This window comes from Delphinus delphis, chromosome 2 (genome assembly GCF_949987515.2).
Source record: "Delphinus delphis chromosome 2, mDelDel1.2, whole genome shotgun sequence".
NCBI lineage: Eukaryota > Metazoa > Chordata > Mammalia > Artiodactyla > Delphinidae > Delphinus > Delphinus delphis.
Genome location: NC_082684.1, coordinates 135,373,470 through 135,391,369, shown reverse-complemented (window position 1 = coordinate 135,391,369; position 17,900 = coordinate 135,373,470). Strand labels below are relative to the sequence as shown.

General features: G+C 36.9%; 1 protein-coding gene across 3 annotated transcripts in view; it reads left to right on the top strand.

The window, feature by feature from the left end:
- The window catches only part of MAP2K5 (mitogen-activated protein kinase kinase 5), a 263,527-nt gene that overhangs the window by 138,619 nt on the left and 107,008 nt on the right, over nt 1–17,900 (top strand). For all 3 annotated transcript variants that reach the window (XM_060005718.2, XM_060005717.2, XM_060005716.2), the window contains exons 14-15: nt 14,290–14,363; nt 15,324–15,374. In XM_060005718.2, the coding sequence (XP_059861701.1) occupies nt 14,290–14,363; nt 15,324–15,374 (125 nt within the window). The remainder of the gene's footprint in view (nt 1–14,289; nt 14,364–15,323; nt 15,375–17,900) is intronic.

The following is a 17,900-nucleotide window of genomic DNA, read 5'->3' as shown; positions in this document are numbered from 1 at the left end:
CAAGGACCTCATTCAGATTTGATGAAGAAATTAAAACCTTTACAGACAAGCAAAAGCTGAGAGTTCAGCACCACCAAACCAGCTTTACAACAAATGCTAAAGGAACCTCTGTAGGCAAGAAACACAAGAGAAGGAAAAGACCTACAATAACAAACCCAAAACAATTAAGAAAATGGGAATAGGAACATACATATCGATAATTACCTTAAATGTAAATGGCTTAAATGCTCCCACAAAAGACACAGACTGGCTGAACGGATACAAAAACAAGACCCGTATATATGCTGTCTACAGTAGACCCACTTCAGACCTAGGGACACATACAGACTGAAAGTGAGGGGATGGAAAAAGATATTCCATGCAAATGGAAATCAGAAGAAAGCTGGAGTAGCAATTCTCATATCAGACAAAATAGACTTTAAAGACTATTACAAGAGACAAAGAAGGACACTACATAATGATCAAGGGATCAATCCAAGAAGAAATTATAACAATTGTAAATATTTATGCACCCAACATAGGAGCACTTCAATACATAAGGCAAATACTAACAACCATGAAAGGGGAAATCAACAGTAACAGAATCATAGCAGGGGACTTTAACACCCCACTTTCACTAATAGACAGATCATCCAAAATGAAAATAAATAAGGAAACACAAGCTTTAAATGATACATTAAACAAGATGGACTTAATTGATATTTATAGGACATTCCATCCAAAAACAACAGAATACACATTTTGCTCAAGTGCTCATGGAACATTTCCAGGATAGAACATATCTTGGGTCACAAATCTAGCCTTGGTAAATTTTAAAAAATTGAAATCATATCAAGTATCTTTTACGACCACAATGCTATGAGACTAGATATCAGTTACAGGAAAAGATCTGTAAAAATTACAAACACATGGAGGCTAAACAGTACATTACTTAATAATGAAGTGGTCACTGAAGAAGTCAAAGAGGACATCAAAAACTATCTAGAAACAAATGACAATGGAGACACGACACAAAACCTATGAGAAGCAGCAAAAGTAGTACTAAGAGGGAAGTTTACAGCAATACAATCCTACCTTAAGAAACAGGAAACATCTCAAATAAACAACCTAACCTTGCACCTAAAGCAATTAGAGAAAGAAGAACAAAAAAACCCCAAAGCTACCAGAAGGAAAGAAATCATAAAGATCAGATCAGAAATAAATGCAAAAGAAATGAAGGAAAGAATAGCAAAAATCAATAAAACTAAAAGCTGGTTCTTTGAGAAGATAAACAAAATTGATAAACCATTAGCCAGACTCATCAAGAAAAAAAGGGAGAAGACTCAAATCAAGAGAATTAGACATGAAAAAGGAGAAGTAATAACTGACACTAGAAATACAAAGGATCATGAGAGATTACTACAAGCAACTCTATGCCAATAAAATGGACAACCTGGAAGAAATGGACAAATTCTTAGAAATGCACAACCTGCCAATACTGAACCAGGAAGAAATAGAAAATATGAACAGACCAATCACAAACACTGAAATTGAAACCGTGATTAAAAATCTTCCAACAACAACAACAAAAAAATCTTCCAACAAACAAAAGCCCAGGACCAGATGGCTTCACAGGCGAATTCTATCAAACATTTAGAGAAGAGCTAACACCTATCCTTCTCAAACTCTTCCAAAATATAGCAGAGGGAGGAACACTCCCAAACTCTTTCTTCGAGGCCACCATCACCCTGACACCAAAACCAGACAAGGATGTCACAAAGAAAGAAAACTACAGGCCAATATCACTGATGAACATAGATGCAAAAATCCTTAACAAAATATTAGCAAACCGAATCCAACTGCACATTAAAAGGATGATACATCATGATCAAGTGGGGTTTATTCCAGGAATGCAAGGATTCTTCAATACACGCTAATCATTCAACGTGATACACCATATTAACAAATTGAAGGAGAAAAACCATGTGATCATCTCAATAGATGCAGAGAAAGCTTTCGACAAAATTCGTTCATTTATGATAAAAACCCTGCAGAAAGTAGACGTAGAGGGAACTTTCCTCAACATAATAAAGGCCATATATGACAAACCCACAGCCAACATCGTCCTCAATGGTGAAAAACTGAATCCATTTCCACTAAGATCAGGAACAAGACAAGGTTGCCCACTCTCACCACTCTTATTCAACATAGTTTTGGAAGTTTTAGCCACAGCAATCAGAGAAGAAAAAGAAATGAAAGGAATCCAAATTGCAAAAGAAGAAGTAAAGCTGTCACTGTTTGCAGATGACATGATACTATACATAGAGAATCCTAAAGATGTGACCAGAAAACTACTAGAGCTCATCAATGAATTTGGTCAAGTAGCAGGATACAAAATTAATGCAGAGAAATCTCTGGCATTCTTATACACTAATGATGAAAAATCTGAAAGTGAAATTAAGAAAACACTCGCATTTACCATTGCAACAAAGAGAATAAAATATCTAGGAATAAACCTACCTAAGGAGACAAAAGACCTGTATGCAGAAAATTATAAGACACTGATGAAAGAAATTAAAGATGATACAAAGAGATGGAGAGATATACCATGTTCTTGGATTGGAAGAATCAACATTGTGAAAATGACTCTAGTACCCAAAGCCATCTACAGATTCAGTGCAATCCCTATCAAACTACCACTGGCATTTTTCACAGAACTAGAACAAAAAATTTCACAATTTGTATGGAAACACAAAAGATCCCGAATAACCAAAGAAATCTTGAGAGAACAAATAATGGAGCTGGAGGAATCAGGCTCCATGACTTCAGACTATACTACAAAACTACAGTAATCAAGATAGTATGGTACTGGCAAAAAACAAATATAGATCAATGGAACAGGACAGAAAGCCCAGAGGTAAACCCATGCACATATGGTCACCTTATCTTTGATAAAGGAGGCAAGAATATACAGTGGAGAAAAAACAGCCTTCTCAATAAGTGGTGTTGGGAAAACTGGACAGGTACATATAAAAGTATGAAATTAGAACACTCCCTAACACCATACAGAAAAATAAGCTCAAAATGGATTAAAGACCTAAATGTAAGGCCAGACACTATGAAACTGTTAGAGGAAAACATAGGCAGAACACTCGGTGCCATAAATCACAGCAAGATCCTTTTTGACCCACCTCCTCGAGAAATGGAAATAAAAACAAACAAATGGGACCTAATGAAACTTAAAAGCTTTTGCACAGCAAAGGAAACCATAAACAAGACCAAAAGGCAACCCTCAGAATGGGAGAAAATATTTGCAAATGAAGCAACTGACAAAGGATTAATCACCAAAATTTACAAGCAGCTCATGCAGCTCAATAACTAAAAAACAAGCAACGCAATCCGAAAATGGGCAGAAGACCGAAATAGACATTCCTCCAAAGAAGATATACAGACTGCCAACAAACACATGAAAGAATGCTCAACATTAGAGAAATGTAAATTAATCATTAGAGAAATGCCAATCAAAACTACAATGAGATATCATCTCACACTAGTCAGAATGGCCATCATCCAAAAATCTAGAAACAGTAAATGCTGGAGAGGGTGTGGAGAAAAGGGAACACTCTTGCACTGCTGGTGGGAATGTGAATTGGTTCAGCCACTATGGAGAACAGTATGGAGGCTCCTTAAAAAACTACAAATAGAACTACCATACGACCCAGCAATCCCACTACTGGGCATACACCCTGAGAAAACCATAATTCAAAAAGAGTCACATACCAAAATGTTCATTGCACCTCTGTTTACAATATAGCCAGGAGATGGAAGCAACCTAAGTGTCCATCAACAGATGAATATATAAAGAAAATGTGGCACATATATACAATGGAATATTACTCAGCCATCAAAAGCAACGAAATTGAGTTATTTGTAGTGAGGTTGATGGACCTAGAGTTTGTCATACAGAGTGAAGTAAGTCAGAAGGGCAAAACAGATACCGTATGCTAACATATATCTATGGAGTCTAAGATAAAAAAAAAAAAGGTCATGAAGAACCTAGGGGTAAGACGGGAATAAAGACACAGACCTACTAAAGCATGGACTTCAGGTTATGGGGAGGGTGAAGGGTAAGCTGTGACAAAGTGAGAGAGTGGCATGGACATATGTACACTACCAAATGTAAAATAGATAGCTAGTGGGAAGCAGCCGCATAGCACAGGGAGATCAGCTGGGTGGTTTGTGACCACTTATAGAGGTGGGATAGGGAGGGTGGGAGGGAGGGAGACGCAAGAGGGAAGAGATATGGGAACATATGTATATGTATAACTGACTCACTTTGTTATAAAGCAGAGACTAACACACCTTTGTAAAGCAGTTATACTCTAATAAAATGTTAAAAAAAAGATTAATGCTACTTTCATACACAAGTCTTTATTTGGTTCTGTATTTTCATGTCTCTTGAGTAGATACCTGGGTTTGGTATGTATCTTTAGATATTTGTAATCACAGTGAATCAAGTCATCTAGTACACGTCCGTTTTGAGAAGAAATAGCCATTAACCATTGATACATAGTATATGTTTAGTATCAGTAATTAACTGATATTTCATATTTTATTAAAGTTGAAATAGGAAAGTGACCACAAGGTTTGTATGGTAAGTTTACGTTTAATTTTTAAAGACACTTAGGGGTTGATTTTTATTTAGTTACAGTCTCCTATAGAAACCACCTATCATTATCTTCTGCATGACACTGTAATCCCATTTCTATGTTCTTCCCTTTTTCCAACTTCCTAATATTTTTCTAATAGTCTTCTAAGCACTTCAAATTATTAAACAGAACTGCATCATAACTACCTATTATCTACATGGGCTGTCACTGCTACAAATCAAATATTCATTACATATCATTAAAAAGCGCACCTTACTGTGAAATCTCACTGAAGGAGTGGGAAAATATTGTGACAGGAGATACATGTGATTGGATAATTGTTAACTCTTCAGTGAACAGCACTTGCCTTCCTGGAAGAAGCCTGCCTTCAGGTAGAGCTCATATAGTGAAATTTGGGTCTGGTCTAATATATTAAATGATTCACATCCTGACTTTCTAAGGTAAGCGTCATTGTCATTACTGATTCTACAAAGCATAGTTTCCAGTATCTATAGTGTATTCAAGTTTAGGAAATGTTTCTCCCGTTTATTTTATTTATTCAGCAATTCACTGAGCCGTGTCTCTTTGACAGGCACTGCTAAGCACACAGTCTCATTTGATTTTCATGACAGCTTTTGTCAGTGTAGGAGGATCACGTATCACCCTTAATCTTATATATCATACACTCACACATACACTGTCTCTTTCACAGATATGCACCCGTGTGTGCATACACACGCACTTTCCGTGTCACCTCTGCTTTTTCTGAGAGGATGTGGCCAATGGGAATCTATGCTGACTCCTATAAAATCCTATCTGTATAAATGACTAAATTTTTTTCTTAATGAAAGAGGATAGGAAATACCTAATATTAAAAATGGGTCACTTTACATTGCACCTTCATTTCACTTTCTCCAACATGATATTGACCTCTTGGCCAGGACAAAGCAAACCTGAAATTAGGGAACACTAAAACATGTTATTTTATGTATAATGCAAAGGGATTAGTGTTAATTTGGTTTTTCACTAAAGGCTTATGGTTTACATTAGATGAAGCTTATTTCTTTTTACTGGTATGAAGAGGACTTGTATGTAATTTCAGATTCTACACACCTCATTTGTATTTTCTTTTAGAAAATGTCTCAGTTAAAATCAATGCCCTACTATTCGTTTAAGCCCCCTTGCCTTCAATAAAACTAATTGATAAACCGTAATAATTAATTAAACCAAAATGACTTGCATCTGCCCTGATGATTGCCATTTATAATCAGTCACTTTAATGACTCATCTTTTCTGTGCTTCGCTTACAGAAGAATGGCTATGATGTTTTTAAGTGAGCTGAATGAAAAGCTGTATGCTCTCAGTTGCTGTTTGTTTTCCATAACTTGAGATTGCATTAAAATAAGCATAGATATAAGTCTCCTTAAAAGTAATCTTTCTTGCCTAATCTGTCCTCTTGTTTCTGGCTTGGAATGAAGTTGAAAACAAACCAAAAAAAAAAAAAAAAAGGCAACAAAAATCATTTTGGTATTCCTGGAGCTGTTCTTGAGAATTATAGAATTTCCATGTTTTAAATGAAAACATGGAAATGATAAGTTCGGTGGCTATATACTAGGATTGTTGATAACTCAGGTATAAGATGGAGTATTTTATTCCGATAAAGTGATACTTAAATCAGAGGAACTACCCTCATTCCAACATTTAAAAGGATTCCATTTGCTTCAAATTCTGTCACATGAATTCAGATTTAGTTTAACTAAATAAAGTCTTAATTATTATATCCTATTTATTTCAAAAAAGGATTTGAGGCAGCTTACAATATGAGGTGTAAACAGTGAACAAAGGACAAAAAAACAAGAATTTTAAAATAAAGGGATAGTTCCACTTCTACCCAGGAAGGAAATGCTGCTGTGGAACCTCCACCAAAAACAACTAGGAAGCTAGACAAAATTTATGAAACATCTGTTTTCAGGTATTAGATAACAAGCAGTGCAGGACTGTGATTCTGAAGAGAAGGGAAACAGATGAGGGGAGCCCTATGATCACCCGTTTTAAGCCTGGAGACAATTTCCAGACTGCAGCATAAGGAAGGGCAACCAGTCAGAGCCCAAAGATCTTACTGAACTGAAGAGACAGAGTTTGGCTGTCAAGAAGGCTTTAAAATGGCTAAAATTTACAGAGCAGAGTCCTAGAGATGCAGGAACTGTGCAAAAAGAAAGAGCTCAAGAACCTGTGTGAGACTCTCCTTGAATTTTTGGCCGAATATCAACCTCTGCTTTTGTAGGGTGAAATCTTACGAAGCTAGTTTGGGAATGAAAATTTCTGGGGTTCTGTAAGCTAAACAATTCCCAAAGCTTACACAAGATTGGGAATTTTAAAAATTCTAACCAGCCAGAGTGGAGAGACCTTTTTGGATACATTGGAGCATTCAGGAGAGACTTTAGAAGGGTCATGTTTTAATAGAGGGGCTAAACTAGCCCTAGAGTAGGGATTGCTCTGGCTTTCCACAAATAAAAGTTCCAAAATAAGCCTCAAAATGATCTGGCTATCTTCAAGTAAGTTAACTACCTGCCAGTATCAAGTTTAGCACTCTTTAAAGGATTACAGCAAATTCGCTCAGCAATATACGATTCAGAATGCATGGCATCTAAATAAAAATCAGTATGTGAAAAAAATTTTTTTCTTCTGATAATGGATGAAAGACCATTAGCAGGAGAACAATCAGTCAATAGAAATGGGACTCTCCCGTTGGCAGACAAGGACTTTAGAACAGTTATGATAAATATACTCAAGGATTTAATGGGAAACATGAGCATGATGAGAGAGAAGACAGAAAAAAGAACCAAGTCGAACTTCTAGATATGAAAAATAAAGTATCTGAAGTAAAAATTTCACTTGATGGAATTAACAGTAGATTTGACACCACAGAAGAAATGATTTGTGATCTTGATGTTAGAGATATAGAAATTATCTAAAATTACTGTAAAAAAAAGACTAAAAAGATGAGCACAGCCTCAGTGACCTTTGAGACAGTATCAGGAAGTCTAGGATAGATATGTAACTGGAGTCTCAGAAGGAAAGGAGAAAGAAAAGGGAACAAAAAGTAATTTGAAGAAATAGTGCTCCCAAACTTTCCAAATTTGATGAAACCCATAAACCCAGAGATCTAGGAGGCCTAACAAACTCTAACCATGATATACACAAAACCATACCAAAGTACATCAAAATTAAAAATGTAAAGCCAGTGATTTTTTAAATCTTTAAAATATTCAGAACAAACATAATACATTAAATAGAGAGGAACAAAAATAAGAATGACAGCAGACTTCTTGTCAGAAGCTATGCAAACCAGAAGATAACGGGAAGACATTGTTAAAATGTTGAGAAAAACAAAAAACCTTTAAATCCAGAATTCTAGGTCCAGTAAATATATTTTTCCAAAATAACAGCTAAGTAAAGACTTTTTAAGGCAAACAAAGCAGAGAGAATTTATTACCAATAGACCAGCATTATAAAAAGTGTTAATGAAGTTGTTTAGACAGAAGGAAAATGATACCAGATAGATTGTTAGATCCACACAAAGGAATAAATAGCACCAGGATTAGTGTATACATGTAGATATATAAAAGACCTTTTAAAATTTTTTCACTCAGCACTGATCTAAACCTCATTCATATACTGACTCACTCACTACAACAGCTGACACACTTGCTCTAGCTCCAAAGCCATTGCTTTCAACCCCATATTCCCCGGGAAGTGCTGGAGTTGACAGGTTTGTGGGCATGTAGTGCTGACTTTGGCATCAGCCTTGCCATGCTACCTCTCATAAGGGGCTCAGGGTCCTTCATTGCGTCCTGGGGTCCCAAGGATGTCACATACCCTTCTGAGCACTGTAGCTCTCAGGCCAGCGTATGTCCAGGAGTCAGGAATGACAGAAATGTGTGGAAATTAAGAATTGACCCTCGCCAACAGACTTGTGGTTTCCAAGGAGGAGGGAGGGGGTTAGGGGAGGGATGGATTGGGAGTTTGGGATTAGCAGATGTCAACTATTATATATAGAATGGATAAACAACAAGGTCCTACTGTGTAGCACAGGGAACTATATTCAATATCCTGTGATAAACCATAATGGAAAAGAATATGAAAAAGAATGTGTATATATATATATATATGTATAACTGAATCATTTTGCCATACAGCAGAAATTAACAGTGTAAATCAACTATACTTCAATAAAATATGTTTAAAAAAATTTTTAATGATTATTTAAAGCAAAAATAAAGACACCATATTGTGGCAATTATAATATATGTAGAGGAAAGATGTATAACAGTAGCACAGAGGATGGGAGGGAAGAAAATGGAAGCATAGTGTTCTGAGGTTCTTACATTATAAATTAAATACCCTAATATTATTTGAAAGTAGACAATGAAACATTAAAGAAACATATTGTAAATCCTAGAACAGCCGTTAAAAACAAAAACAAAAAACCTTCAAATGGGCTGGCAAATTTTAGCCCACAGGTCAAATTTGGCTCATTACCTGTTTTGGTAAACAAAGATTGTTGGAACACAGCCATGCCATTTATTTCCACATTGCCTGTGATTGCTTCTGCAGTACAGTGGCAAAATTGAGTAGTTACAACAAAAACCACGTGACTCTCAACACCTTTGGTCCTTTACAGAAAAAGTTTGCCAACTTCTGGCTTAGAAGTCAATAGTAGAGATCAATGGAATGCTAAAAAGAGCCCATCTAGTCCAAAAGAAGGCAATGAAAGAAGAAAGGAACTAAGAAGAGATGGGACAAATAGTAGGATGGTAGAGTTCAACTCAGCCATATCACTAATTACGTTAAATGTGAATGGTCTAAATACTGCAGTGAAGAGCACAAATTGTCAAACTGGTCGAAAAAAAGACCCAGCTGCGTACTGTCTGCAAAATATCCATTTTAAATATTAGTGACAGAGAGGTACCATCCAAACTAATCATCAGACTTTTTAAAGCAAAAATTATAACAACATATTACGGGTTTTATGATATATGTAGAAAAGGCAAAAATCATCTAAAAATAACAGAAACCAATCAGTAGTTGCCAGAGGTCAGGGTGGAGTTGACTGTAAAGGGGCACAGGGAACCTTTTGGGGTGATATAAATGTTTCATATCTTGATTGTGGTGTGGGTATATGGTTGTATATGTCAAAGTCACTAAACTGTATATTCAAAATGACTGCAATAAAATTGATTTTTTAAATGAATAAAACTGATTTTATAAAGTAAAGTTAAACAATAGATGAAATTCTCTTCAGATATTCTGAACTTGCCAGCAGTTTAATCAGAGGGAAAAACAGCCCATTATGTTGGTCTTTTCTAAGTGCTGACCTGAAGACCTGGCTGTTTTAGATTGGTTTCTGAATCAGCAGATCTGAGGTAAAACCAAAAAAGGTTTTTGTTTTTAAATGCACAGCCAGGCTTGGGAGCTATTTAGTTATATAACTCTCATTGTTTTTATTATAGGAAGCAAATCCCATTTAGATTGTACATAAGCAATGTTATTATCCTGAAATCTCATGTGCACTATTTTTGGTCAAAATATATACCAGCAGTTCCTTGGTCTACACTCTCCTGAAGGGCAGAGGTGGGTCTTACTCATGCTTCTCTCCACAGACCTACTATCATATCTGGCACATGCTAAGGCATCAGTGAATATTTGTTGAGTGAGTATTTTTGAATGCCCATAGATCCTCTCAGAATGAAAAATATCACTCACAAATGTATTCATTAATAGTGAAATGTATTTATTCTGAAGTATATGCCATTGAGTGGGAAAAGATGGAGCTCCTTCTCAGGCCAAATTCATGCTTCTCCAGGTGCACATGTTTGCCCATCTATTTAGTGGAAATATTCATTCACCAACATTTGTTCAACAGATATCATTTCTAGTCCATACCAGGCACTATTCTAGATATAGGAGTGAACACAACAGATCACATCTCTGCATTCATGGAGCTTTCCTTCGAAACGGGAGGACTGAGAGGGACATGTATACATGTACAAATATAGGGTGTCAGTGGTGCCAAGTGTTATGAGGAGCACTGAAACAGAGAAGAGGGAAAGGGAATATCGGAGGTGGGAAGATATTGCTGTTCATAGTGGGTGGTTGAGGAAGGCTTCTCTTAAAAGGGTAACATTTGAGCAGAAACCTAAAAACAAGTAAAGGAGCAGGCCATGCATGTATATATGGGTGCAGAGTATTCCAGTTATATGGAACCACAAAGCAGGGAGCACGACTGGCAAGAAGGCCAGTGAGATGAAACAGAGTGGGCAGGGAGAGGAGTAGGAAGGATGAGAGTACAGAGGTAGTAGGGGGGCAGTTCAGAGAAGGCCTTAGAAACCTTCATGAGGGCTGCCTTTTGCATTGAGTTGGGAGGCCCTTGGAGGTTTTAGGCAGAGAAATGACATGGTTTGATTTAGGTTTTAAAGAGGGCACTTTAGCTGCTGTGTTCAAGACAGACTCTAGTAGAGCAAGTGTAAAAATAGGGAGACCAGTTCAGTGGCCTTGTCGGTGAATGAGTACATACAGTCTGGCAAATATGCCCCCTCATAAACATTGAATTGGTTTTATCATTCTACTTACTGGACTTTTGAAATTATTTTCTTTTAACTAGTATTTTACCCAAATACAGCCTAAATTTATTGCAGTAGCACAGAAATTATTTTCTGAACATAACAAAATATAACACTTTACATTGCTTGGTTGATTGCCAGTGGATAATAATAATATATTTATAGAGTGTTTGACAGTTTAAAAGCTATTTTACATTCATTATCTCATCTAATCCCCACAATTTTTAAAGATTGATACGGTAACTTTTATTATCTCCCTATAGAGGTGAAAACTAAAATGTCACATGCCTAGTCCAAAGTCATATGCCAAATTTGTGGCAGGGCCCAAAAGACAAATCCAAGTCTTCTGTCTTCTAGCCTGAATCCATTGATTTTGTTTAAAGGGGTCTTTTATGTTCAAATGATGTTGCTGGGTTTGGAACACTTATATTAGCAAATTTAGTATATTGTTTAGAAAGCCATCTACCAGTGAGCAAAGATAATATGCATCCAACAGGATGCATACAAAAATGTATAAGGCATATTCCTACCCTGTGAACTTATTACTTGGTGATACCTGTAACAGTAAATGTGGTAATTACTAGTAAAAATGTCACATGCTCAGTTCCAAATGGTACAGACAGTAAATGCTTTAGCAGTTCAAAGGAAGCAGCGATTTTGATGGCCTGAGTAGGTATGGCAACAGGGAGATGGGGTACTTGAGTTGGAGGATGAGCAGGATTCAGTCAAAAAATATCAAGGAAGGGTTTTTTAACCCAGGTGGTTTGGGGTCAGGGACACAGCATGAACAAAGGCTTAGTAATGGGGTGTTGTGGATTTGTTTCTTTTGAGACAGTGACTAAAACAGTCTAGTCGGAATACCAAGGTTGTTTTGAGGATGGCTGTATGTCTACTGCTTTCATACACAAAGTATTCCTGAAAGCTAGGCTGAAAGGTGAATGTGCAAAGTCATGCAGTAGGATTACATGTAAGTAAAAAAAGATGTTGGAGAGCTGAAAATGGCATAAAGTTCTTATTTACACCTTGCCTTTTAGAATATAATCTAGAAATTTTGTTGTTTTATTCTTTCTCTCTCTGTTGATCCACTTAAGTCAAATATGTGTCTGATTAAAGCTAAGAATTTGTTCTTTTTACCATACCTTGTGATTTCCATGTAGCTCCTTCTTCCAGGAGCTCAGAATATTTGTTCTTTATCTATCATCTGATATATGGCTTAAGAATGGTTTAAGGGTATCAGTATATAAAAGAGAAGATTGTCCAAAAGAAAAATATTCAAAGTTGAGGGCTTATAATGAGAATTAGGTTTGGAAAATAAGACCAGGCTTTGTAGAGCCTAACATTTCTGTCAGTTCGGCACACATTTATTGAGTGTCTACTGTGGCTGTCTATGATGTATATTTTTTGTATAAACTATTGAGGCATATTTGAAAGCACAACCCTATTCTTAAGAAGTTCACACTGGGGTTGGCGGGGGAGGTCAGGGAATATTTTACTTCCTCCTCAAGGAGAGAAGTGATAGAATGAAAGTATATTTAATATGATGGTGGTATAAGGTTTATATTGAAATTGGGGAAAACTGGAGGCAGAGACCAGTTGGTTGAAAAAGCTTACACCTGCCTGGGCATACTGACCTGTATTCAAAGAGAAAGCCCCCTTAAAGGAAGTATATAGTGTGTCTTACCTGAAAGGGCATGCTACAGAGACGTGGTCTACAGCTAACCCCTGATCACAACAGTATCATCAACAAAATAATACTGTGTGTTCGTGGTTTCCATTAACTTATTCTCATCTATTAACAAATACTCACTAAGCATATACCGTATGCCTGGCACTCTTCAGGGACTGGAATATAGTAGTCAATAAAAGAGACAAAGTCCCTGCCTTCGTGGAGTTTACATTCTAGTGTCCATCAGGCAACACCAAATGAGCACATGTATGAGAAAATGCCTGTCATGTTGCCTGTCATATGGTAGGTAGGGTTCAATAATCGTTGGTTACTGAGTTTGAACTTGAAGTTTGAGTTAAGTACCTACTTTTGGTAAGATACTTTTTGCAGGGTGGAGGGACGGAGTGAGATTAACTCAGATTTTTTTTAGATGTTACATAAAAATTATGAGTCTTTAGTTTTGGGGTAATTAAGGTTATATGCTGTATTAAATATAACAAGTTGTCTGTTCTTGACCACTTTCGCCACTGAAGATGAAGCATTGAAGCAGGTGCTCTTCTGTACTATCAAAAGTGATGTGCTCTTATCCTGCTTGGATGGTTTTTGTGGGCTCCTTGAATTCCTGAAAAGGCCTATTGTTGTCACTGACGATGCTTCACAGAAACGCTTTGTGTCATTATTTAGCGAACTGCCTTGGCAAAAGCTGTGCCAGTTCTTTTGTTAACTCTAACAACAGTCGAAATGATGTAAGGGAAGAGGAGGATAAATGAAACAAAGACTGATAAGTGCACGCATGCACACACATTTACACATCTTTTAGATCAGTTTCTGAGGATTATCTGAAGTAGCACGTAAAACCAGGAAACAGCAGAACTGCATTCACGTTCTCGTTGTTTCAACCAGATATCACCTGTTACCAGCAAACATATGAATGATTTTTTTCCTTGCTGGCTTCCGTTTGGCCTTACTGCTCCTGAGGTGGGAGGAGCAGTTTCACTTTGAGAGCAGAACTAAGCCTTTCTGTACAAATTCTTTGCAGGAAGGTTACATTTTCTTATCTACTTTTCCTGAAAGCTGGAGTAGGATATTGGGTGTATTTACTGTTGTTGGAAGCCAAGATTTTATTTGACTTTCACGTGAAGTAAATAAACCCTTGCTTCTATAGAAACCAGAAATGGTTGGAAGTGAGGGAGTTTAGGACCTTACATTTTGCCTCCAGGTAAAATGCTTTGCGTTAAATTTGTGGTTAGAATTCTAGGTTGAACAGATTATGTCAATTCTGCAATATGGTATGGTGTGCATGTGTGCTTTTTCTAGAACAAGCACTGTAGATATGGAACTAGTGACATGGATTTTTCTGGTCCCTTTTTAGATGTGAAGCCCTCTAATATGCTAGTAAACACAAGAGGACAAGTCAAGCTGTGTGATTTTGGAGTTAGCACTCAGGTAGGTCTCATTTTCCTGCCGATCTTTCTTCTCTGTAACATCCACTTTCTATTTTCATTCTACTCTCTGGATTGAAAAATCACCTAGCTGCCAGACAAACAGAACTCTGCATCTTCTCGTTGGCTGGGATTGTGTTATTCATTTTTAATCTCTGAGCGAGTTTCCTTCATCAGAATATGATTGTTCATTGTTCAATGACAGTAAAAACTGCTGATATTGTAATTACTACTTACGAATAGCAAACTTCATTGATATGCAGCTTTGATATGAAAGCGTTTTGGCCAGACAAAAGGGAGGGCAGAGTGGGAGCTGTGCCTGGGGAGCCCAACTGGCCCACAATAAAAATTAATATTGGGAGCAACAATGGTGGAGGGCCATTACAATGTGCAGCACAAATTTTAATTAATTTCCATTTTGGGCCTCCCCTGAGAACCCTGGTGATAGTGACCCATGAGCATGCTGTGATGTTGATTTGAATTGCAGCCACCTTTACTCCCAGCCAAACACGAAGACCAAAGCGAAGGTCATCACTGTATTATGAGTTGTCAAAGTCTGTTATCCCTCCAGCGTATTTAGTGTTCGTTTCATTCTAGTAATGCATGAGGCTTCATTCACATCTTGACCATCTGACTAAAAAATGAGTGTGTTCAAATTCTACTTCAAATTGACTTTGTACAATCAGGCGGGTTTGGGGTACTAAAGCGATAAGCATCCTGCTTAAGTGAATTGTTTAAGGTTATCTGCTATACACTGTAATGCTATGCTTGTTTAAGTTGGAAATCACATTCAAAAGAAAAGAGATGTAATCATTTTTAATGCCTTTGTAGATAAATTTGTTCCTTTTTATATAATTTTTAGTTGATTTATAGAAATGATGATTGTAAGTTAAATGAGGAATAATTGCCCATTTTATTTCCACATTATCTTTATATTGTTCTGACAGACTGTTTTGTCTCATAGCTGGTGAATTCTATAGCCAAGACGTATGTTGGAACAAATGCTTATATGGCGGTAAGTAAACTTATGCAAAAATAACATTTAAAACCAACATCTTTATGTACTTGGTAATGTATAATTCTTGAATTAATTCCACAGCTTTAGCCTAACAGATCATAAATTACAAAGTCAATCCAGTCATGATTGGATTTTTAAATCTTCCTAAAAGATGTCAGGGTTTATACAGGAGCTACCAACTTCTCTGACTTTATTCACTTAACTGGTTGGTTTGAGTATAAAATCATTTTGAAGTATAATCCTATAGAAAAATTGTGTCTTATAGCACATTGGCTACTTTGCCTCATTGATTATTTAATTAACCCGAAAGTATACCAGAATGTCAGTCAATAAGATCAACTCTTTTTTCCAGGAATAAGCATGCTTTGACAGCAACTCAAAATTAAATTATTAATTAAAAATTAAATTATTACTTATGGATCTGATTGTAAATTATTACTTATGATCTGATCCTCTGAATGTAAAGATTTAGCAGACAATTCTCTGTCGAACTTGTATATCTATATTCTGTTTACTTGGGTTCATACCTATTATAAAGACAACTTACTTGGTCCCTCTGAAATAAATTTACCAGGAATAAAAAGTAGAAGCATAGAACTGTTTCAAATACCAATGTGGACCTGGCTTTGACCCGTTTCTTTTTCCTTCCTTTTAAGTAAGGGAAGTTATTTGTGTCCATAAAATTGCTTTTTTTTTGGCTGTGTTGGGCCTTCATTGCTGTGTGCGGACTTTCTCTAGTTGCGGCAAGCGGGGGCTACTCTTGGTTGCGGTGCGTGGGCTTCTTCTTCTTTTTTAACATTTTTTAAATTAAATTTTTTTTTTTTTACTGCAAGGAAAATAGCACACATATTTTACAATAGCTATTAAATATCTCAATTTAGTCAGTCCTCCCTACCCCCTTTTTTTTTTAACATCTTTACTGGAGTATATAATTGCTTTACATTGTTGTGTTAGTTCCTGCTGTATAACAAAGTGAATCAGCTATATGTATACATATATCCCCATATCCCCTCCCTCTTGCATCTGCCTCCCACCCCCCCATCCCACCCCTCTAGGTGGTCACAAAGCACTGAGCTGGTCTCCCTGTGCTATGCGGCTGCTTCCCACTAGCTATCTGTTTTGAATTTGGTAGTGTATATATGTCAGTGCCACTCTCTCACTTCGTGCCAGCGTACCCTTCCCCGTACCCTTCCCCCTCCCCATGTCCTCAAGTCCATTCTCTATGTCTGCGTCTTTATTCCTGTCCTGCCCCTAGATTCTTCAGAACCTTTTTTTTTTTTTTTTTTAGATTCCATATGGGTGCAGGGGCTTCTCACTGCAGTGGCATCTCTTGTTGTGGAGCACAGGCTCTAGGCGCGTGGGCTTCAGTAGTTGCTGCACGCGAGCTCTAGAGCTCAGGCTCAGTAGTTGTGGCACATGGGCTTAGTTGCTCATTTGCAGTCTTCCCAGACCAGGGATTGAACCCGTGTCCCCTGCATTGGCAGGTGGATTCTTAACCACTGCACCACCAGGGAAGTCCCCATAAAATTGCTGTTATTTATTGACGTCCACAGTCACTTCAAGAGTTGGGGGCTGGGAGGAGACAAGCAGGAAACTTATTTAGTATTTTGGAGCAAAGTTTTACTTTAACATCTTAAGTTTAGTTTTTTGCTGAGGGTTCTAGATTTATTCGGGTAGCCCATTTCACTTCTAGTAGTCTTTATATGAATTAAACGAAGTATGGGTAGAACGCTGGATCTTTTTCTCAGTATTCTTTGTTCATATATTATCTTGATAAAAAAATGTTAATATGGATGAAACCCTGGATCTTATTCACAGAACACTACAAAGGATATTTTAATTGAGATACCAGAACAGTTAATTTTTGCCTTGCATTGTTTTTAAAGAAAATTTATTCTTTCTCATTTTTCTAGGTAATGTGACAAAAAGTTAATCTCTGAAGTCATCATACCTATTTTTACAAAACTTAATCACCTTCTTGGTTTCTTGGCTCTACTAGGTTATCTGAGCTTGGTGAGCCATCTTTATAATTAACAAAACTGTGCCAAATGACATGATTTCAGTCTTGAAAAAATATGGAACACTGTGATTTAAAACAAACAAAAAATGAAACAACTTTTCCACTCCCCATCATGTTCATAGTAGCTCTAAATTGCTCTGATAATTAAATTGCAATATGTTTGAATCTACAAATCTAGATTACAGTTGTCTTTCCCAGGTGTACATTAAAGAAATTACTTTTTTCCTTTTTGTTTATGGATGAATATGCTGCATCCATCTCTTAATTGAAAATGTGGGGATTAAAATTATGAAACGTTAGCTCAGATTGGCAGAGCTAAAATTACTTTGCTTCTTCGGTGAGTACGTTCTAGTCATCAGCTTTATAGTTCAAGCTGTAAAAAGCATAAGATACCTAGGAAGCAAAGAGTGTGATAGCCTGATAGTGAGCTTGGCTCAATTCAGCAGGCTCTCGTTGGCCATGACTTACCAGCTGGTGTGAGATCAGAGGTTGGGAGTTGGGGA